The sequence below is a fragment of the Grampus griseus genome (assembly GCF_964374135.1).
Source record: "Grampus griseus genome assembly, chromosome: 16".
Classification (NCBI taxonomy): domain Eukaryota; kingdom Metazoa; phylum Chordata; class Mammalia; order Artiodactyla; family Delphinidae; genus Grampus; species Grampus griseus.
In genome coordinates this window covers 74,998,432-75,022,010 of record NC_139010.1, presented here as the reverse complement: position 1 = coordinate 75,022,010, position 23,579 = coordinate 74,998,432, and the positions used below count along the sequence as shown (strand labels likewise).

At 38.2% G+C, this 23,579-nt stretch overlaps 1 protein-coding gene across 6 annotated transcripts; it reads left to right on the top strand.

The window, feature by feature from the left end:
* Nucleotides 1-488: 488 nt before the first annotated feature.
* On the top strand, nucleotides 489-22,113 carry TIAL1 (TIA1 cytotoxic granule associated RNA binding protein like 1). Of its 6 annotated transcripts, none has more exons than XM_082673343.1 (12): nucleotides 489-956; nucleotides 8,600-8,696; nucleotides 14,467-14,616; nucleotides 14,856-14,910; nucleotides 15,068-15,155; nucleotides 17,046-17,121; nucleotides 19,044-19,152; nucleotides 19,813-19,908; nucleotides 20,015-20,099; nucleotides 20,305-20,428; nucleotides 20,766-20,905; nucleotides 21,736-22,113. In XM_082673343.1, the coding sequence occupies exons 1-12, from the start codon at nucleotides 925-927 to the stop codon at nucleotides 21,860-21,862; spliced, it is 1,179 nt and encodes a 392-aa protein (XP_082529469.1). In that variant the 5' UTR covers nucleotides 489-924; the 3' UTR covers nucleotides 21,863-22,113. The 6 variants fall into 6 exon arrangements, with proteins under 6 accessions (XP_082529469.1, XP_082529470.1, XP_082529472.1 ...); XM_082673344.1 differs by having other exon boundaries at nucleotides 490-956; nucleotides 14,518-14,616; XM_082673346.1 differs by lacking the exon at nucleotides 489-956 and adding an exon at nucleotides 3,650-3,674 and having other exon boundaries at nucleotides 14,518-14,616.
* The last annotated feature ends 1,466 nt before the right edge of the window (nucleotides 22,114-23,579 follow it).

Sequence of the window (23,579 nt, the reverse complement as noted above, 5' to 3'; positions counted from 1 at the left end):
ACCGTGGGCCGGCCGTTTTGATGAATACAGGAGGGCCGCAAGGGCCTGAGGGCTCAGACACCACGCGGAGCCAAAGCACTGCCTCAGCCGCAGTTGAAGAAACCGCTCTCGGGCTGGACCGAGGCGGAGCAGCAGCTCGGGCTGAGCCAACAGAAGAGCCTTAAAATGCCTGGAGCAGCCCTAGGACAGCCCCCAGCGCGAGGCACTCTGGGAGTCGTAGTCTACCTCCCGGACAGCAGTCTTTCTCGCTTCGTTTCCCCGCCTTTTAACGTCGCTTTTATTCTTCCCCTCCCCTCCCAGCACGCCGGCTTCCGGGTCGCCACACGTTTCACGTACGACTACACTCCCCAGAATTCTCTTCTTCGCGTCCCAGCGCGCCGCGGGCGCCGGCCGCCTTCTTTGGACTGCAGTTCCCAGAAGCCCTCTGGGGAAGTGCTTCCCTCTCTCATTTCCAGGACCACAATTCCCAGAGACTTCAGCTTCCTGGCGGTTCTCTTTTTACTCTATCTCTTCTTGAGCTGGCCGGGCTTCGCCGACCAGCCGGCGCACAGCCACGACGTGATCCGTCGTGACCCGGCACAGGGTTTCCTCAGCGGCCTGTTTTCCTCCTCACTCAGTTGTCCCTTTTGCAGGCTGTCGCGGCTGGCCTGAGCGGTGACCTGGCGGGCCGCGCCTGCGCTGTGCCCCGTTTCCTGCCTGGCTGGTGGCGGCGGCCATTTTGTTCATCCTCCTCCTCCTCCTGCTCCTCCTGGTTGGAGCGCAGTGTCCGGAGCGGGCTGGGGGGAGAGAGCCCGAGAGCGGGGTTCGGTGCGTTTTCCTCTGTCCCCAGCCGGTGCCCGTAGCCCCCCTCCCCTTCCTCCCCACCCCCTCCCCTCCCCGGCCCTGCCCTCCCCCTTGTCCCGGGATCGCTCCGTCGCACCCACCATGATGGAAGACGACGGGCAGCCCCGGACTCTGTGAGTACCCGAGACGAGGGGTGCCAGGCGCCGAGAGGCCCGGGCACCGCGGGACGCTGTGGGAGGGAGCAGGAGAGCGGGGCCGAAGGCGGGACTCTTGGCGGCTCCCTGGCCGCGGTGGCGCGGACGCGAAGTGCATTCCTCATCTGTCCCTTTTTCCTTAGAAAGGAAGCTCTCCCTTCCCCCAAACACAGTCACTTCCTGGGGTCCGGGGCTTATTTCGACCTTTTCCTCTCGCGCCCTTCTTTGCAACCTCCTCCTAAGCCGGGTTTCTGCACGCCAGAGCCTGTCAGGCCCGGGAGAGCTCCTGCTACTCCTCTGCTCCGGGGGCCCTGGGCCGGGCCGGGAGCTGCCGGTCCCCCACGGGGGCTGGGCCTGGTTGGGGTGGGACTGGGGGTGGGACCGCAGCCACATCCCCTGCGGGCCGCGAGGAATTAGCACTCACGCCCTCCAAGTCCCCAGTCGCTCCCTGCTCTTATCCCAAGTTGAGCTCTCCGAGGAAGACGGACATTCTAACACCACTCAAGCCCCTACTGTCTTTCTGCCCCACGTGCCCCCGCCCACGCTGTCAGAAACACTTTGCCTAGCGCCCGCTACTTTTAAAGTGCAAAAGGGATCCCTCTTGCCGCCGGAGCATCTTTCCCTTCTTGGATGAAGAAGTTTACTTTGAGCGCTACCTGCGCTAAACTGACAACCAGTTGTTACAGTGGTGTTACCCTCTCCTAATCTGTGGATCGAGACCTTCAGAGTTGGATAAAATGATGTTTTTATCAGCTATTCGATGTGTCTTTTGAGCGCTTTTTCTATTATCTTGCTGTTGCTCTTTACTCTGAAGCCCAGTGTAATGAATGAATTTCGTCTTTGAATCGCTTATTCGAGTTTCCTTTCCTTCCTAATGAAGAGTGATGACTCAGCATTTGCATTCCTTTCCAAATAGTGTGGCAGTCCTTTCTTTTTTCCTGCATTTTTTAAAGTGTAATTTCTAATTAAATGTTTGAGTTGGGCACCTTGGGTCTTCTTAGCCTCTCGAAGCTCAGCACACCTGCCTCGAGTGCAAGGAGTCAGTCAGGTCGCTGCTTTGTTTTCTCTTGCCTCTGCCTGGTATTGATACGATCATAGTTCACTTGGCTCTGCTATCTGATGGGGAAATTACTTTTTGGGGAACAGATGAAGGTGAATGGGGTACTTAGGCAGTTAGACTAGTTTCTCATCTCTAGTCCTACCAAAGAAAGTTTGCTCCGTAAAGAAGGTAGATGTCTATGTTCAACATTAATACAAGTTTGTTTTTTTGGCTGGTGGGGGGGGCTTACACTTTTTTATTCCTACTTCTCTAATGTCTCACTAAAGTATCTGCTATCCCTTTTGAGAATTTGAGGTCAACTTAAGTACATCAAATGCTTGAATGGGAAGTCTGCTTAGTAGGAAGTTTTGTATCAATATTTATGTTTTGTGCTGTCTTCCATTTCTGCTCTCTTTTCCCAGAAAAGAGAGGATTGGGACAAACTTGAAATTTGTCCTCTAACATCTGTTGAAGCCAAGACTTGGTATTTAGTTAGCAATGTGTTCTTTGATGGAAGCATCTGGGAAAGCTGGATTTAGGCCTAGCAAGCATGTATTTAACAACGATAAAAGTTACATAGTATTTAAAAATCTGAAATGTCATCGCATCATAATAGTTACTGAATAATTGGTAAATCCTCAAGGCATATTTCTCATTAACTGTATCTATCTGTTCCTTATGAAGAATTCCTGTTTTGTCATGCTAAACAAAATGCTATTGCAGTACCTTTAATTCATACAAGCACTTTGCGTCTGCCTTCTCATCTCCATCAGATCTTAGACCGTAGACTAATAAGCTAACTTCTTTGTCACTTATTTCCTACCTCTACCTTCTCCAGTCTCCTGTTCTTTCTCAGAAACACAATTAAGTTGTCTATGTTTACAGTTATCTAAAAATGTGACATGTATACATATAAGTAAAGAAACATCTTGAGCTTCGTTGTACCTGTATGTCAGTATATGTTTACTATTCTGTCTTCCTTTTTCCTTCTTCCACTCTTCTCCATGGGAAGGATTTTTTTTTTTTTTTTTTTAGACAAGGACTGCTACATCTTCCTAGGTCTTAACCCTGCAGCACTTAGTTCACTGCCTGGAACATAAGAGGTACTCAAATATTTTACAATGATTATACTTCCTTTCATTAAATTAATATTATGTCCGTTTTTAAAAAAGTCCTGATTGATTTAAAATTATATAAGCAGACATGATGGTCATATGTGGTGTGGTCTGTTGATTTTTATATTTTTTGAAATTTGAAATGTAAAATTTTGAGATAAAAGCAAATGTTTCACATTTGGATTTTTGTCAGATTTTAATAAAAATGCATATTTTTTAAAGTGTTCATTTTACATATTTCTCAAAGGGTTCTTTTAGATACAGGTAACATGATAAAAACTTTGAAGGTGACTTTAGAGGTTGATACCTAGTAGGGTTTTTTGTTTATTTATGGAGATCCTTCTTTTATTTTACATCGTGATCTTTGGATTAGGCTTTCAAGTGGCTGGTATGTTTTAAAAGAATGTACTCTTAACAAAGCTTATCTTAAACTGTTTCCTTAATATGCCTGTGTGTTACTAGTGAGGTTTTTTTCCTGCAGACACACACAAGCTAAGACATATGGTTCTATCATCAGAAAACAATATGGTGTTTATAGCCTAGGTAGGTCTTTAAATATTCATTACCTACAGTATTACTAATTTATTTGATGGTATTTAAAGTGATATAGAATTGCTTTGATGTTGAGCCTAAAATTTGTCATATAGTTTCTTTGAAGGTCTGTTTTCTGATGTTCTTTGCTCCCATTTAACATTTTTTGTATTGGGGGGTAAATGTATTGGGTATCTTGGGATCTAAAAAAACAAATGAGATCATGCTGTATAACACTGGTGTTGGAAGTGAACTGCCTGACACCTACCTTGTGGGACCCACATTTCAGATTTGTGTTGTGTGTAGCTTTGAGTACAGTGATTTGATCCATGGTATATCTGAATCTGTTATACAACATTAAATTGGAATGGTGTTCTATTGTAGTTTTATTTTCTTCATCTACTCGATGCACCAAAATGAGTAGGAATTGTGGATCTGGAATTATACCATGTTAATGCAATGCCATCTTTAAGGCCGTTTTTTCCCCCGATAGAGACTCAGTCAAAAGGAGGAAATAAGCCATTCATTTAGAGTATAATCTGAACACCTAAGGGCAATAGCAGTAAATACTGTTAAATCCCATTATAAAATTGATTAGCTGTACCATACATTTGGCTATATTGTGGCTGTAATTAAACCTCTTATACAATTTAATCATATTTTCTGTTTCTTTAAAATGTATGTGTATGTGTGTTGATATTCCTTATGTAGTTGGTCAGTTCACTTGTACCTCCTGCACCTTTCCTCCACCCTGCCTCCTTCCTAAAATGAAATATCGACAAATTGATCAGCACATTAGAGGCCCATTGAAGGATATTGTTGCAAAATCTCCTCTTATATAGGAATTTTCAAGAACAAAAGTAAAAATATTACTTAGCCATAGTGTCTTGTGTAAAAGTGCTGGTAATTTCAGCCTTCGTAGGGCTAATCTTCTCAGAGTGAGAGCATATTCAGTATTGAAAAGTGTGATTAGTCTTCTGAAAGGCATGATGTTCTTAACTTAAAATTCTGCCTGGTTGTACATAGGAAGTAGTTTGGCAATGTGAACTTTTGCCTGCTGTGAAACTGCCAAGTTCTAGTCTCAAATTTGATTTTAACCCTGACTTTAGGGATAAAGACATAATTTTCCATTTTTAATGCATTAGTTCCTACAGTTCCTGTTCTTAGAAGACGAAATAGACCTAAGGTTTGCTTTTTTTTCCCCCCTTGAGTTAAAAATCGTTTTGGAATTTCCTAAGTGTTTACTCTTTGGATTGATCTCACTACAATAATTTGAGCCATTTGTCTTTTTCTGTTATTTTGTATGTGTTCTTCAAGTAGAAATTTTATATTTAAACCCTTGGAACTTTAGAATATGTTGACGATTTTATAACCAAAGCAGAAAGAAAGTGAAGTGTAGATGATTTAGAAAGAAAAAGTAAATATTTCTATGTGCTACCAAGAGATGATGTTTTTACCAGGTCAAGAGTTGAATATTTTTGTTAGTATTTATTTTGGGACAGATAATTTTATGATAACGTAAAGGTACTTAAGCTGTATAGTATTTTAAAAGCTGTAAAATGTTTCTGTATTAAGTGTTATGATGGATGAAGGCAAATGTAGGTGAATGAATTACAGAACTCTGAGTAAAGGAAAAGGCAGTCTCAGGTTTCTGTATAATTTAGGTGAAATTATATGGCAAATTATCTCCTTTTTATCCTGGCAAATTAAGATGTTCTACATGTTGTTATGGAAGGCCATTTTTATTTTTATTTTATTATTTATTTATTTTGCGGTACGCGGGCCTCTCACTGTTGTGGCCTCTCCTGTTGCGGAGCACAGGCTCCGGACGCGCAGGCTCAGCGGCCATGGATCACGGGCCCAGCCGCTCCGCGGCATGTGGGATCATCCCGGACCGGGGCACGAACCCGCGTCCCCTGCATCGGCAGGCGGACTCTCAACCACTGCGCCACCAGGGAAGGCCCTGGAAGGCCATTCTTATATTAGTTTTTGGAGTTTGCTACTTTACCAACTGAACTTTTAGTGGAGATATTTGAAAAGTAGGAAACCTTAAAACTAAACTTTTTCTCTAAGTATTTCATGACATTCTAAACTTGCGTTAACCTTTTGCTCTTTGTTATCAGTGCTTGAAATATAAATTAATATATCTAAATGTGCCTCTAGAAATTCTTTAGAATCTGTAGTTGATTAGAAATTGGTTGACTTGGAATAAAAATCCTGTGAAACAGTAACAACTTTGTGACTGTTAGGTATGTAAGGTAGTTAATGCCCGTGCAGTTTTTTCCTGGAAAAATCATTAAACAGTCATACAGATTAAAATTATTTAAATCATTTACCGTTTGTTACATTCAAGTGATAATTTTAACTTTGTTGCTAGTTAGCTTTGATATGTGAAAATCAGTTTTATCCACTCCTATTCTCTTAGAAATGAGCTAACTATTAGCATTTTAGGTTAGTTGAGTGTTAACACTTCAGAGACCAAGGTCACTGTTCATTTTCTTTACAGATAGGTCTACTTTGTACAAAAAGAAATTCCATGGATACAGGTTCACAAACCCCTATGAGTTAAAAAAAAAAATAGGCAATTGTCTGGCTAGCTCAGAAGCCTATAACCTTTCACTACTGCTGGGAAAAGTATGTCACTGCACAGCCTACTGATGGGTCTGCTCTACTTTAAATATAACAAAAAGGTGGCATAGTGGACCTAAACCAGTTTGTCACTGGTTTAGTCTTCCATTTAAGTAACATTGGACTTGTGTTTCATTTTTAGAGCGTGTTAAAGTTATTGGCACCCATTGCAGTGAAATTCTTAGGTGAAAAGAAAATTGCTATTCATTCTTAATCAAATTTTTTTTTCTTTTTAACACTTAACCTTACTTTTCTTAGTCTTATTTTTCCCTTTCAGAGTATCCTGTCTTAAACTATGGCAACTGTAGATACAAGGCTTATATTGGTCTCAGTACATTGTTTCCAGATGTTAGGTATTATAGTTAGGAAAATAAAACTTATGTCCTTTTACTTTCCAGAAGAAAATATGTTAAATTTTATAAATGTTGTTGGTTTATGAGGATCATAACTGATGTGAGTTTTAGGAACTATATGCTGAGTGCGAGAAAGACTTAAAGTTTATTAAGCTAAATTAAGATAGATCCATGGTAAAGAAGATGTGGTACATATATATAATGGAATATTAGCCATAAAAAGAAATGAAATTGGGTCATTTGTAGAGATGTGGATGGACCTAGAGTCTGTCATACAGAGTGAAGAAAGTCAGAAAGAGAAAAACAAATACTGTATATTAACACATATATGTGGAATCTAGAAAAGCGGTACAGATGAAGCTATTTGCAGGGCAGGAATAGAAAGGTAGACATAGAGAACGGTTGTTTGGACAGGGTGGGGGGGGAGCGGAGGGTGGGATGAATTGGGAGATTCGGTTTGACATAAATACACTACCGTGTGTAAAATGGATAGCTAGTGGGAACCTGCTATATAGCACAGGGAGCTCAGCTCCGAGCTCTGTGAAGACCTAGATGGGTGGGATGGGGGAGAGGGAGGGGATATATGTATACATAGAGCTGATTCACTTCACTGTCCAGCAGAAACTAACACATTTTAAAGCAATTATACTCCAATAAAAAAGAAAAGAAAGAGAAAAAAGATCCATGGTACAAGATGGTCATCTCTGGGTGGTGGTGTTCTTTTCTTTTAAACTTATGTGTATTTTAAGTTTCTTATACAAAATACATACATTCAATTTGTAATTTTTAAAAAAATCTTTAGATATGTTATAGTCAAAAGTATACCTGGGGGCTTCCCTGGTGGCGCAGTGGTTGAGAGTCCTCCTGCTGATGCAGGGGACACGGGTTCGTGCCCCGGTCTGGGGGGATCCCGCATGCCGCGGAGCGGCTGGGCCTGTGAGCCATGGCCACTGAGCCTGCGCGTCTGGAGCCTGTGCTCCACAACGGGAGACGCCACAACAGTGAGAGGCCCGCGTACCGCAGAGGAGAAAAGTATACCTGGATTTGTCTTAAATTTTCTCTGAATTTCTAGAGAAATCTTTATATTTGCTTTGTTATCTACATTAAGATGTATTTTGTTGATTCTGATGCATTTTTGAGTGTGAATTTTATTTTACCCTGCTCTCCTAAAACAAAACTATGAAGACCTACCATCGATAACAATCTTATTAGCAAAGTAGAGAGAACAAAATCCTTCAATCTTTGTGTTTTGCTATAACTTTAATTCTCTTCTTTGTTCATGTAATTGCTTTGGTTGGGGGTCTAAGGTAAACTCACCTTGTGTCTGATATCCTTCTATGATCAGGTGTTTTAATGAATCAGTATTTGTGGTATTATGTGTGTGTGTTATACATTATTTTGAATTGTGTTTCATATCTAAAAATTATAGTTATCTTGAGACTGATTTAAATTTTTATTCTAACAAGATGAGAAAATGATATATAGGTACAGAATAATATGCTTTGGGTGGGAAGCAAGGTCATATTGTTTTGGTTTTTCTTTTTTTTTTTGGCCGTACACGGGCCTCTCCCGCTGTGGAGCACAGGCTCCGGACGCACAGGCTCAGCGGCCATGGCTCATGGGCCCAGCCGCTCCGCGGCATGTGGGATCTTCCCGGACCGGGGCACGAACCCGTGTCCCCTGCATCAGCAGGCGGACTCTCAACCACCGCGCCATCAGGGAAGCCCCTGATTTGTTTTTAATAGAGTCTTTTGAAGTGATATTTTAGTGACCTAAGAATAATTATTGCTTTCCTAAATGAGAGTTAATCTTACACTCAAAGGATCAGGCTTAATTGGAAAAATTTTACTGAAGACAGAGGAAGTTAAAATGAAATAAAAGATGATGAGTAGATGATAATGCTTTAGAGCTAGAGCTGAAGGGAAATAGCTGATTTTTTTCTCTCTTTCTGTACAGATACGTAGGTAACCTCTCCAGAGATGTGACAGAAGTTCTTATTCTTCAGTTATTCAGTCAGATTGGACCCTGTAAAAGCTGTAAAATGATAACAGAGGTAAGATCTTCCCAGTTCCCTGTGCTGACAATTAGCGTAATGTTTAACATTTTGAGATACATGAGTTGATTAGTATCATTTTAAGTTTCAAGTTACTAGATGGATAGATTCATGTTGTGTTGACTTATTTGATTTGACTGACAAACTAGGTTTAGAATGGAGTTTATCTGAGAGGACAGAGTTTCTGTGCTGTTATTTTCAAAGGGTCCTTCATGATGTAGTTATCTTCAAGTGATTCTGCTTATGTAAAGTTGTTAGAGCTTATCTCAGAATGTTGAAAAACTAGGTTATATTTCCAATAAGAATGTTACATTTCATATATTTCCAATAAGAATTGGTGTGTGTAGAAGAACATGAGGTTATTATGAGCATAGTGCCACACAAGCATCTTCAGCAATTTTAGTAAATGCTGACTGAACAACTTTATGTAGATAGGAATTTAAATTGTTAGGATAATTTGTTTTCCTTTTTTTCAAAAAAATCTTACTTTTTATACTTTCCTGGTTAAGACTCTGGAGCAGTGCCCAATGACTCGGTTTTCAGTTCATGTATTAACACTTTGCTTTTTCAACTATTTAGTATGTACCAGATACCATGGTAAGTGCTAGGGATACAGTGGTGAATAAAACGGTTCCTAGCGCGATAGAATTTTCCAGTCTATGAGGGAGACAGAGGAAATAATAGGCATTAATGATATAGGATAATAAATAGTGTGGAAGTTGATAGTTTCAAGTGCTATAGGAGCTTGTAGGTCCGTACAGTCTTCAGTCAGGGGAGGATTCAGTGTCTAGGCTGAAACCGAAAAAGATAGTAATGGAAACTGGCTAGACAGGAATTTGAGAAAGAAGGGAATCCAGGTAGAGAGAAGAATGTTGATCAAGCCTGGTAGACAGAGAGCGGGAGTGCTTGTGAGATAGAAGGAAAGATAGAAACCATAATGTGGTTGGAGTTTCGAAAGGGATTAGTCTTAGGAGATGCCAGGAGATGAGGCAGGAGTGTTCAGCAGGGGCCAGAGCTGTGCTAAGGAGTTTGTGTTATATTCTGAGACGGAGGGGAACTATTAGAAATATGTAAAGCAAAGTGGCCTTTTGATCTTCATTCTTAACTAATAAGGATAATTATCACTCTTTTCTGGTATATTATCTCTTCTTTCCTTCCTGTCTTTGATTATTTATTCATTCTTTCTTTAATTAATCAAAAATTTACTTTGTACTAGGCACTGTTCAAAGCATTGGGGATATAATGCAGAGCTAGACCAGTGAGGTTCACAAGAGTTTACATGTTAGTGGGAGTATTGTAAATAATAAGTAAACAAGATAATTCTGGATAGGAGTAAGAGCTTTTAAGAGAATATAACAGTTCTGTGATGGTGATTGCAATGTTGGTGCTGTATAGGCTAGGTGGTGAGGGATGACGTCTTGCTGCAATTGGCATCTGTATTGTGAAAGTAATAATGCAGGTTCTTAAGGAGATGGGAACTGAAGTTGCATAGTTGAATGTTGAGGCTTTTTGGTTATGATCTGTGATCTAGAAATCTGTAATCAGTGGGCAGTTGACTCAACCAAATTCTAAAAGATCAAATGAGTCTTTTTTAGACTATGGATGTTTGGTATGGGACCAACATGATAATGACTACTATCAGAAATCACCTCTTTGAGCTGAGATAGGAATAACAAGATGGTGCCATCTACATTAAGAGCTGGAGGCAGAGGGAATAGCCCATACAAAGGCCTTGTGTTGGTAATGAGCTTGGTGCATTTGTGGAACCAAAGACCAGGGTGGCTGGAACCTGGTGAATGGTGGGAAATGAGTGTAATAGAGTAGGCAGGCAGGGTTTGGAATCACATAGGGCAGTATGAGCCATGACACAGTGTTTGGATTTTACTCTGCAGTGGGGATTTTAAGTAGGGTGATGAAGTATTCTTTTTTATTAATTTATTTGTTTGTTTTTGGCTGCATTGGGTCTTCATTTCTCTAGTTGCGGCGAGTGGGGGCTACTCTTCTTCGCGGTGTGTGGGCTTCTCATTGCGGTGGCTTCTCTTGTTTCGGGGCACGGGCTCTAGGCGCGCGGGCTTCAGTAGTTGTGGCTCGCGGGCTCTGGAGCGCAGGATCAGTAGTTGTAGCGCACGGACTTAGTTGCTGTGCGGCATGTGGAGTCTTCCTGGAGCAGGGCTCGAACCCATGTCCCTTGCATTGGCAGGCGGGTTCTTAACCACTTCGCCACCAGGGAAGTCCTCCTGATGAAGTATTCTTATTTGCTTTTTTTTTTTTGGCAGTACGTGGGCCTCTCACTGTTGTGGCCTCTCCCGTTGTGGAGCGCAGGCTCAGCGGCCATGGCTTACGGGCCCAGGCGCTCCGCGGTATGTGGGATCCTCCCGGACCAGGGCACCAACCCATGTCCCCCGCATCGGCAGGCGGACTCTCAACCACTGCGCCGCCAGGGGAGCCCCTTATTTGCATTTTTAATGTTACTTTATTTGGAAAATGATTTTTTTTTTTTTTTGGTGGTACGCGGGCCTCTCACTGCTGTGGCCTCTCCCATTGCGGAGCACGGGCTCCAGACGCACAGGCTCAGCGGCCATGGCTCACGGGCCCATCCGCTCCGTGGCATGTGGGATTTTCCCGGACCGGGGCACGAACCCACGTCCCCTGCATTGGCAGGCGGACTCTCAATCACTGTGCCACCAGGGAAGCCCGGAAAATGATTATTATATGGAGAATGGATTGTAGGGGGCAAGAGTGGAAGGAGAGGGAAACCAGCTGTGTTTATTTCACTAGCCTAGGTAGGAGATGATGTTCTTTAGAGTCATAGCCATAGAAATAGAGGTAGATAAGTTTGGGATACATTTTGGAGGTAGAATCAGTAGGACTGGATTGGCCGTGGGACATAAAGGAAGACATCAAGAAAGACCCCTTAGATTCTTGTTTGCAGCTGTGTGTATGTTAATGCTATTTGCTAAAATGGGCATGGCATGACTGAGGGAGACACAGGATTGATTGGGGGTGGGGAGTGGTGGGAATCGAGCTCTGTTTTGGCAATGTTAATTTTAAGATGTGCATTAGACATATAAATGGACGTCATATGTAGGCAGTTGGATAAACTGTTTTGGAACTCTAGAGAAACCAGTGTTGATGATACTAGCTTGCAGTGATAATTTGAAGCCATGGGACTGGATAAGATCTAGCTCCTAGATCTAGAGAGAGCGCTGAGAGAGAAGAGAGTAGAGGGGGCCTAGGTTCGAGCCCTGGAGCATCTCAACACTTAAGTGACATTTATAGTTTGAGTTAAGGAGGAAGAAATACTTTCTGAAAGATCCTCCAGTGAAGAAACAGGAAAACCAAGAGAGTATGGTGGAATCTACAGGAGAATATTTAGAAGAGGAGGAGAGTTGTCAACAGTTTTGAATTCTGCTTGAAAGTCAAGGTGAGGACAGAAAAGGGATCACAGAGATGGCAGGGAGGTCATTGGTGAGCTCAACATGAAGTTTCCTTTCCATGGTTGGGTTGGAAACTGACTGGAGTGGGTTTAGGAAAGAATGAAATGTGAGAAAGTGGAGAGTCGCTAGAAAATTTTTGAGAAACATTTGATACATATATTTTTTAAAACCTGTGTGCACAGTCAGCCATATGAAGGGGTAGAGGAGTTTGAAGTGAACTTTCATAATTTATCTGTATTCTACAACTCCTATATTTGAACTTGTAAATAGTTGTAAAATTTCATATTTCTTTGTCTTGACATTTATGTCATCCAACAAAAATTGGTGACAACACCGTGGTAAGGACACAGTTGATTTCAGAGTGTCACTTGGTGGTGGTGTAAATGGGAAACTTTCAAAGGGCATGAACTCATGAACTCTAGTACAGACTATTCGTTTCCTTTCATAAATTTCATTTTAGGGTATGAGAAATCCCTTTCCTCCCCTTAGTTTTACGATGTTTTACTTTAGATACTGTTTATCGTAGATTCTAGCTTTCCCTGTATACTATAAAAAATGTATATTATCAATTCTAAGGCAAATGTTAAAAAATTTTAACATCTCTGACAGTGACAAAAAATGGTGTCTTAAATGAGATGAAATGCAGTGTGATGTGAATATATGTGTGTGTGTGTGTGTGTGTGTGTGTACATGTATGTACGTACATTGAATGGGATCTGGCCTACTACTAGTTAGATAAATTTGAAGTCAGTATGCACGAGTAGACTAGTTTACTAAAGCCCGTTGTTATCATAGTTCTACCATTGGACTCCTGTATGTTTTGCTATGGTTAACAGTGTTTTCCTTAGAGACCATCAGGGCAGAAGAGGTAGGAGTACAAGGAGAAGTTGACTAGCACAGTGTTAGCTTCATATTTACCTTTAAACCTTTTCTTCAGTGAGTGTTACTGGTAAACGTTAACTCTTCTACAAAAGGAATGTTTGGAGTCTTTTCCCTATTTCTTTTCTCTGCCTCCTGAGAACAGCATTCACGTGGCTACAACAATAGGATTTTTGTATGAGAGCCCGTAGTAGTTTTCTTGTCAGTATTAATGATTACGCTTTTTTCCCCCTCAAGGAAATGCCTTCTGGTTGCTTCACCACTATTGTTTTAGACGTCTTATTTTGGATTTTTCTGCTAAAACTTCCCTGGAATGAAAAACAGTGGTTGTTGAAAAGAGCTTTATTTTATCTGGTATTTTTAATCCCTTGTAAGTGCAACTGGAATTCCACATTTTAAACATTATTTTTAGATATTTTACATTGAATAGTGATATTTTTAACCTTATGTAAAAAATATATTTGTACAACTGTATAGCTGTTCAATATAGGTTGCAGTCTTATAAAATTCATTTCCATTTTGGTTCATAGGTGTTACAGTTGTTATATCTTAGGTACTTTCTCATCTTATATTGGTGTTTTATATTCATTGGTGTCATATTAGGTACTCACTTTTTTTAAAAATTTTTATTGGAGTATTGTTGATTTACAATGTTGTGTTAGTTTCAGGCGTACAGGAAGGTGAATCAGTTATACATATACTTATATCCACTCTTTAGGTATTCACTCTCTTATATTGGTGTTTTGTGATATAAAATTTTAGCTTTGTTGTGGAATATTTTATTCAGACACATTTTCAGAAAATCTTTTCTTAATCACTAGTATATTTTTCTGGTCTTTGGAAGACCAAATTCAAAGTGTATAGAATCTCCAGAGCTTCAGAAGATTTTGAAAGGTAGGGATTTCATTTCAACAGCTGGTTATAAATCTGAAATTTTTCTTTTTTCATTCTTATTCCTTCCTTGTACAGAAAAGAAATACATAATCTCGTCTTATTATATGTATCAATAGTACTAATCCTAGTTTCGATCAGGAGTAAAGTTTGTAAAGTTGGTTCATTTCTGTATTTTTTTTATAGTCATGGGATACAGTTTATGAAGGATTATGATGCATAAATAGAATTCATCCCTTTGAAAATAATGTTGGGAGAGAAGAGCAGTGGTAAGGAGTGGTCCTTATCTCTCAAATCTGAACTTGAGGTTTTGTTTGGTCTAATATAAACTTCTGTTTTATATTTAACATACTTCACCAGAACTCTGTACTTTGATTTAATGCTGGTAGTCATGATTCTGTACTGCTTTGTAGTTCTGTTTGAGTACAACAGTATTCTGAGGTGCAAAGTCAGGTATAGGTGTAAATCTTATTTTTAAAGTGTTAGGCTTTCATAAGCTTATGCAATCTCACCTCGTACATGCCTAGCTATCAGTAATGTTTTTTCCTGGATTTTCTTCTCAGCAACCCGATAGCAGAAGGGTCAACTCTTCTGTTGGATTTTCTGTTTTGCAGCATACAAGCAATGACCCATATTGCTTTGTGGAATTTTATGAACACAGAGATGCAGCTGCTGCATTAGCTGCTATGAATGGGAGAAAAATTTTGGGAAAGGTAAGATAATAAATGATGGCATCTTATGAGTATATATATTTGCATGTCAAATTAGTTTGTATTCTTTCTTAGCAAGTTTTTAACAAATATTCAGCTCTGCCAAGTGATGGTTTTGCTTTATTCAGCCTAGTGCTTTTACCAAAATAATCCTGCTTGATAAAATGATTTAATAAGTGGTAAGTGTTGTGATTCATAATGACATGCCTAATAATTTTATTAAATATAATCTTTATTTTTAGGAGGTCAAAGTAAACTGGGCAACAACACCAAGTAGCCAGAAAAAAGATACTTCCAGTAAGTACTCCTGCTGCATTTTACTGTGGAAGAGTTCTGAAATTATCCTTGGCAGCATTACCAGCTCAAATAGGTTTTTTTCTTCCTTTAGTGTTGCCTAAAAAAGGTTTAGTACCTGACTTCTTAAGTATTTGATTACCAAATGCTTTGATTTCAGATCATTTCCACGTGTTTGTTGGGGATTTGAGTCCAGAAATTACAACAGAAGATATCAAATCAGCATTTGCCCCCTTTGGTAAAATATCGTAAGTATCATAATCAATACTATATTCAGTAGTGATAGGCAAAATTGTACATGATTAACTTGTATCAGAATTAAGATTTTCTTTCCCTAGTTAGTGTGATTTTTGTTTGTTTTGTTTTTTTGATTAGTAGATGTTGTTGAAAATGTTAATGTCATTTCAGTGTTTTGGGGTCTTGTTTTCATCTAATCCTGTGTATAACATGTTAAAAATTAAGTGATTCTGTTTGTTATCTTTAAAGCAGATGTTTGGGTGGTAAAACTTATTATGAAGTCCAGCTTTTTGTCAAGTGTTTTCAAACTTTGGTGGTTAAAGATATGGGTTAACCAAAAATAAATGATTCATACTGTGTATTAAACTTTTATAGGAGGAATTTATAAATGGGGAAAGTAGGTAAATCCTTGGATATATTGTGAAATTGGAAATGTACATGTTTAATTATAATGATAAATGTGTTTTGATATTTTAGCTGAAAAGTAGCATTATTATAGTAGTAAAATGTTTCAATGTCTGAGCCATAAATGTGGGATTAATTAGTAGATATTTTTGTTAGTGGTATTTGATTCTGCTAGGGTAGGGCCCAATTGTGGTTTGATTTTCTTTTTTTTTTAAACAAAGTTGGTGCTCAGATTTTGCTGTATGTTACTTGATCAAATATATTGGAAAATTTAAAGTGTTAAAAGTTCTATAAAATGTTTATCACAATTTATCTATCTGCTTAAAATCACTTTATTTTATGTATTTATTTCCTATAGATTGAAGTTAAACGTTTTAGTACTACTTTACAAAAATACGTTTCACCTAAGAACAACAGTATTTCTCTCTGCAATTTGTTGTTCTATAGATTTAATTTATTTGATAGATTTAATTCTTAATTTTCTATTTTGATATTTACTTTGCTTTTTAATCTAGATGTGGTAAGTAGTACTGTTTTAAAAATCAGTATAAAAAATAATACAGGTTGCTGTTTTTCAATCTATATTTATACCTGAGACCTGCAGTTTTTCTAAAGTCCAAGTCACAATTAAAAGTAATAGCATTCTGGTTATTTTGCAGAATTGCTCATAAGAATGGACAGGATCTTGAAGGCTAACTGCAAGGAACTGTGCACACTGGAACTCAGTTGTAGATTTTTTTCTCATTTCTATTTATTCTTATTATACATTATTTATATATACATATTTTAGTATTTACATTTTAACATTCTATATTCAGTGGAGTTCTATATTTCCAATCATTTTAACTTACTCACTAAAATTTCTGTGTAAATTTGTTGTTTTCGTACTGGTGTGCTTAGCATTGTTGTTAGTTTTTTATTCTCCTTTCTTAAATTTCTGAAAATGTCAATTTTTCAAAATTTACAGCTGCCCAAACTCCAAAATGATGGTAGAGAATTGACCAAGAAAAATAAAGAAATCTGTTAACAGGCCATGTATGCCTTTTTAATTCCTATTTTTTCCTCTTTTTCAATTTTTTAATATTTCATATATTTTGTATCACTAGGCAGAAGACATTTAACTATTTAGAGATTGCATGGTAAAGTAGTTAGCATTGTTACAGTAATTTATAGAACCAGTAAACCTTAGAGGACACTAGCGAATAGAATATTAGAAAAGGAAACTATTGTTCCTATTAATCTTCAAATTTGAGCATTTAGTTTAGAAAGCACAGGCTGTTTGATTAGGTTGCATGTTTATTACATGTTTTTGTCCTACTGCTTTTTTCTAACAGGTAAAGAAGCGTTAGGGAGAGTTCAGGAATGGCTGTAGTTAATTAGGGCTAACTGGAATTTTATTTAAAAAAATGCTCACAATACAGTGTGTGTGGTTCCTTTTAGTTTTTATTTTGAGGATGACTTTTACTTCCCTCATTTAGCTGTGCTTCTTTTCACAGGGATGCCCGAGTAGTTAAAGACATGGCAACTGGAAAATCCAAAGGCTATGGCTTTGTATCTTTTTATAATAAACTGGTATGTTCTTTCAACTCAATTTGAATTTAATGCAAAATTTAGTTATTAATGAATATTTTTGGATGTTGACTACAAACAACTATTGTGTAATTTTGTTTTAATAATAAGGTGTAGTTCATTCTTTTTTTTTCATAAGCTTGGAAATAACTGGGAAAAATAGGCTGATTATAATGAAGTATGTTGAAGCTTGCATTTGTGACTTGGTAAGGGTAAGATGTGTTAGAAGTAAAACTTACAACTAGGACAAATGAGCTAATCTCAGAATTTGAAGGGAAGTTACATTATATTTGTCTTGGGACTTCCCTGGTGGCACAGTGGTTAAGACTCTGCATTCCTAACACAGGGGACTTGGGTTCAATCCCTGGTCAGGGAACTAGATTCCACATGCATGCTGCAACTCAGGATTTGCATGCCGCAACTAAGGACCTCACCTGCCGCAACTAAGACCCGGCATAACCAAATAAATAATAAAATAAATAAATGTTTTTAAAAATTATATTTGTCTTAACCATGAAAATCTCAATTTTAACTTTCTTAAAATGCTTTTATTTATTTATGTATGTATGTATGGCTGCATTGGGTCTTAGTTGCGGCGTGCAGGATCTTTTGTTGCAGCATGCAGGCTTCTCTAGTTGTGGCCTGTGGGCTTCTCTCTAGTTGTGGCGCATGGGCTTCTCTCCAGTTGTAGTGCACCACGTGGGCTCTGTACCTGGGGCACGTGGGCTCTCTAGTTGTGGTGCGTGGGCTTAGTTGCCCCGCAGCATGTGGGATCTTAGTTCCCCGACCAGGGATTGAACCCACATCCCCTGCGTTGGAAGGCGGATTCTTAACCACTGGACCACCAGGGAAGTCCCTTAACTTTTTAATTATTATCCATATTTTTGTAGCTGGGACGTTAATGACTACAGCAAATTATGTAAATGAAATTTTAAGCAATTCGTCTTGATTTTTGCATGTATTTAAGAACGAGGTACCAAATATCTAAGCATTTGCATTAACTGTAACATCAGATAATAAAATGGGCTTTGGTATTAATGTTTTGGAACAGTTTCAACAACTTAAATTATTTACATTTTATTGAAGCAGTAAGATAAAGGGCAGGAGTTGTATCCTTTTTTTGCTTAGATTCATTGCAAATTCACATTACTTCCTAAATTCATTTTTTGGGAATTCCCTGGCAGTCCAGTGGTTACAACTCCTCACTTCCACTGTAGGGGGCATGAGTTCCATACCTTACTCAGTTTATTGTAGAACTCAATTTTACAGCATTCTAAATCATAATGCAGAAGTCTTCCGTCTTAAGTTTTAAATCTTGTGTCATAGTCCATTGTTATTAGAATGTAGATTGGGGGGGTTAGGTGGTATTTAGACCATAGTATCAAAGAGTTTTTAGATACTTCAGTAAAAGTCATATTACAAATCAACCATAAAATTAAGATATTTGAAAACAATTTTGTCCTTTTTTTTGGTGATCAGTGGGATTGTAATTTTCTCCTTTTATGTTTGAATTATAATTTCCCTTGATGATTAAATGCTATCCTGGGTTTTTTTTTGTAAAATAATTTATTTATTTGGCTGCACTGGGTCTTAGTTGCTGCACGCGGGATCTTCGATCTTCGTTGCAGCATGCAGGATCTTTAGTTGTAGTGTGCGAACTCTTAGTTGCGGCATGTGGGATCTAGTTCCCTGACCCGAGATTGAACCTGGGCCCCTTGCATTGGGAGCATGGAGTTTTAGGTACTGGACCACCAGGGAAGTCCCTATCCTGGTATTTTAAAATCTATAAATAAATATTGCTTTAATGAGTCACTGATAAGATTTATTGGATCCAGAAGTGCCAATGTTTTATTTCATCTTAATGAGTCTTATGAACCACTCTTTTCTGTGTTTGTAATTGCTGTTTTTTTTCTTTTTCTCCGTAGGATGCAGAAAATGCAATTGTGCATATGGGAGGTCAGTGGTTGGGTGGTCGTCAAATCAGAACCAATTGGGCCACACGTAAACCACCTGCACCTAAAAGTACACAAGAAAGTAAGATATGTCTCCTTTATATGTTTTTATGGATACTTCACAAATTCATGTATTAGTTTAGTCTTAATTTCTTAACATTGAAATTTTATTAGCATTTCAAGACTCATTTTATCTTCAGTATAATTGTGGGAAAATAACTGGGCTTTGATGCAAGTATATTTGGAGCTGTGAACCAGGTGATTTTATAGGTCAGATCATAGTGTCAAGGAGAAAAAATTCTATTTCTCCCCACAATGAGGCATACCTTAATAGTATATGGTAATCAGTTTTATAATGCTGTATAACCATCAACTTTTTTTTTTTTTGGCTGCGTTGGGTCTTCGTTGCTGCGCGCGGGCTTTCTCTAGTCGCGGCGAGTGGGGGCTACTCTTCGTTGTGGTGCGCGGGCTTCTCACTGCGGTGGCTTCTCTTGTTGCAGAGCACGGGCTCTAGGCGTGTGGGCTTCAGTAGTTGTGGCACGCGGACTCAGTAGTTGTGGCTCCTGGGCTCTATAGATCGCAGGCTCAGTAGTTGTGGCTCATGGGCTTAGTTGCTCCGCGGCATGTGGGATCTTCCCAGACCAGGGCTCGAACCCGTGTCCCCTGCATTGGCAGGCAGATTCTTAACCGCTGCGTCACCAGGGAAGCCCCATCAACATTTTTGTTTTCTTTCTGCATATAGATAACACTAAGCAGTTGAGATTTGAAGATGTAGTAAACCAGTCAAGCCCAAAAAATTGTACTGTGTACTGTGGAGGAATTGCTTCTGGGTTAACAGGTACAGTGTCTGGTTTTTCTAATCCCCTTCTCTGGAGCTTCATCATTATTAGCAATTTCATGATAACATGAACCTTAAATATTCTATTTGTATGTTTGTTTTTCAGATCAGCTTATGAGACAGACATTCTCACCATTTGGGCAAATTATGGAAATCAGAGTTTTTCCAGAGAAGGGCTATTCATTTGTCAGGTAAAATCCTACCTTACGTTTGATCCCCTCAGGTATCAGAGTTTGTTATTTTAGTACTTCTTTGCAATGTAGAACTTTAAACTCCTACATGATGTACTTTAGGAAAATACCAAGTTGATACTTATAAATTAAGGAGTTTCTGTATTTACTTACTAAGTACTTAAAAAAGTAAAAAACAAAAAACTTCATTCTCATCTTCTCTTAGATTTTCTACCCATGAAAGTGCGGCCCATGCCATTGTTTCGGTGAATGGTACTACAATTGAAGGACATGTTGTTAAATGCTATTGGGGTAAAGAATCTCCTGATATGACTAAAAACTTCCAACAGGTAATCCAATTTTTCATAGCACTTTTTAAGGTCTCCTTCTTACATATCTACATAAAAGCTTTAGAAATTGTAAAAGAAAGCAAACAAAAAAGTAAAGCATATAGCTGCTTTCAGTTGATTTTATTAATGCTATTTCAAAAGTGATTATTTTGCGGTATTAACTGAATCTTAATACTTTCTTTTCACAGGTGTCACCACCCCAATAAACTTAGACAATGATAAATAACAGAGTCCTATTCACATAAGGGTGCTTAGTTTTTCTCTTCCTTGTCTCCCACTTTCTTCAAATACTGTGTTTCTTGCTTGTTCCCTAAAACAGTAATTTGCTTTTTCCTAGGTTGACTATAGTCAGTGGGGCCAGTGGAGCCAAGTTTATGGAAACCCACAACAGTATGGACAGTATATGGCAAATGGGTGGCAAGTACCACCTTATGGAGTATATGGGCAACCATGGAATCAACAAGGATTTGGAGTAGAGTAAGTTGTTTTGAGTTTTTCCAGTATAGAAACACATAGTTCTGACAAAAGGAATTAAAAAGTGTGTTTTCCTAGGGAGAAACTATTTAAGCTAAATACATTGAACTATGTGGCATTAACTATGTGGCATTTATAAGCATTGTAGAAACCTTACGAAAAATGAATTATAATGCTAAAAATTTGCTTTTTATTATCTAGGTGGAAAGGGAGTTTGGGGTAACATGTGATGTGTCCTCCTATCTCTATGAGCAGTTGGTAGAATTTGATTTACATTTCTAATACACTGTTTTATCTACTTGTTTATTTTTTCATGGAAAAGATCTTTGTCTGGATATGTTCAGCAATTTAATGATTTATGCCTGTTGGCTTGTGTGAGAAGTCTCTGAAATTTATCTAATATAAAGTAGCTCGCTTTTTTTCCTTTATTGATAGATTGCATTGGTCCCTTGTGCTTTTTCTAGCCAGCCCAAACCTTTGTTTTCACCAGTTCTTCCTCCTGTTTACAAAGTAAACTTGCGTTTTTAAAATTGTTTATAAATTGATATACCATGTGTGCAAATATATGGTGGGTAGATGATGAGTTTAATCATTTTTAAAAAATCAGTTTTGAGATACTTTTCAGAGAAGTCATATGTTATCTTAGCAAAAATTTAAGACTAATATTGGAATATATATTTTGCATATATGGATATATATGATTTATTTCTTTGCTCTCTGTTTTAAGTATGTTGATTTCTTGTTTATGATTAGACTCTGCTTGACTTTTGTATAACTGTATAGATAATTTTTTCTTTGCATTTGCTGAAGATTTTTTTTTTTTTTCTTCCAAGTCAATCACCTTCAGCTGCTTGGATGGGTGGATTTGGTGCTCAGCCTCCCCAAGGACAAGCCCCTCCCCCTGTAATACCTCCTCCCAACCAGGCTGGATATGGCATGGCCAGTTACCAAACACAGTGAGCTGGGACTCTAAACAAAATGTAATTCATGATAGCTTCAATTTCCTTGTGACACTCTGAAGACATGAAAGTAGACATCGGAAAATGAAAATATTTATTTTAAAAATTGAAATGTTTGGAACCTTTAGCACAGCTTTGCTTTGGTGAAGGACACATGTCTTCTAGTTCTGCCTTTTTAAGTTTTTGTTCATGATGGATATGAACATGATTTTTCTTTGTGTACAAAAACTACAATAAAGTCAATTAAGACAATTCTGACTACAAATTTTGATATAATAGGAGAAATGGGTAATACATTTTGATTCTTAGATACTCCATTTTTATCTTGCTGTTCAGTATTTTAACTCACTGTGTTTTTAAAAGAGCAAAAAAGGGAGGATCATGGAAAACTGGGAATCACAAATAAGTTCATCTTGAACCTTGATACTCCCCTCCCCTCCCCCAAGGTGGACCACATTTGAAGTCAGCAGAAAAAAAGTGTGATATTGAGAAGAAATGCATGATTTTGGAGTCGCTTTGGAGGAAATACTTTCTCTGTGCCTAAAGAAACTGAAGCCAGACTGATAAAAGAAATTTTGCAACCTAAATAAGGAACAGCATTGTCTGACTTACTTGAGCAAATATTGGTGGTCCAGATTAAGACATATTTTTAAAACTTTAAAAAGTGTTGATTATTAAAACTGTAGTAAATTACATTTCATTTTGGGGGGAAAATTCCAAGTATGGTGTTTGTATTAAAGTCAGACAGTCATTCTTATGCTTTTACATGAAGTTTAAATGATATACATTGTAAATATTGAATACAGTGTTTAAAAAGCATGCTTCAACATAGAAGTAGCAGCAATGTAATTATTTGAAGTAACACTTAACACACTCCACTGCATTGAATGCAGTGGATGAATAAGAATGTTTAAGACTGACATTTCCAAGGTTGGCTACTATGTAAAATTAAAATTATACAAATTACTATACAGAAAAAGCCTTAATTTTAATTTCATACAAATCTTTGATGCATTAGTACATTTTAAAATGTCATTGGAAATTAGATTTCTTTTTTTTTTTTTCCTTTTTTTGCTTTACATCATTTGGTATGTAAATACCTTGATTAAAACCTTGTAAACCTATTTCAAGGTTCCTATAAGTTGTATAGTACAGTGTTTTTTAAAAATCTTGGGGTGTTTTTTAAAATTAGATATATTTTGCCCGAGAATTTTTTTAACAAGATTGCTAAAACATCTTATTTAGACAGTTTGATGTACCAATTTATAATTGGATATTCAACTTAAATAGTATACAGAGTTGTGACTTTTATTTTAATTAATTTTTTCCTTGTGGGTAGTGTGCGTGGGATGACAAACCTGAACAGAGGCTGTGAGTTGTATGAGTGCAGAGTTTGTAAATGAATTGATTGGGTAAGATTGACATTTGCTTCTGAGGTATTTTTCAGGCCATGTGCATAAAATCTGCCTCAAATTTCTATCATAGCAGGAATGTAAAAGAGATAAAAATCCTTTGTTTTGAGTTCTGACAGCTAGGGGGTGCAAATGTTTAGGCAGCGTATTTGAAATGTTCTGAGGTCTGGACACCAAAATGAGAAAACTCTTTACAGTTAAGTAATAAGATTCAGCTAGCACCCACAGATTACTGTTTTTTAAACTTTTGACGTCTTACAGTTAGCTTTAAAATAATGATGGTTTTATAAATTGATCTCCACAATA

What these genes read in the sequence shown, in the direction of transcription:
- TIAL1 (XM_082673343.1), top strand. Translation starts at nt 925, where the DNA reads ATGATGGAAGACGACGGGCAGCCCCGGACTCT. An exon ending in GCTGTAAAATGATAACAGAG is followed by an intron (nt 8,697 to 14,466) that starts GTAAGATCTTCC and finishes TTTTCTTCTCAG; the next exon opens with CAACCCGATAGCAGAAGGGT. An exon ending in TATCTTTTTATAATAAACTG is followed by an intron (nt 17,122 to 19,043) that starts GTATGTTCTTTC and finishes TTTTCTCCGTAG; the next exon opens with GATGCAGAAAATGCAATTGT.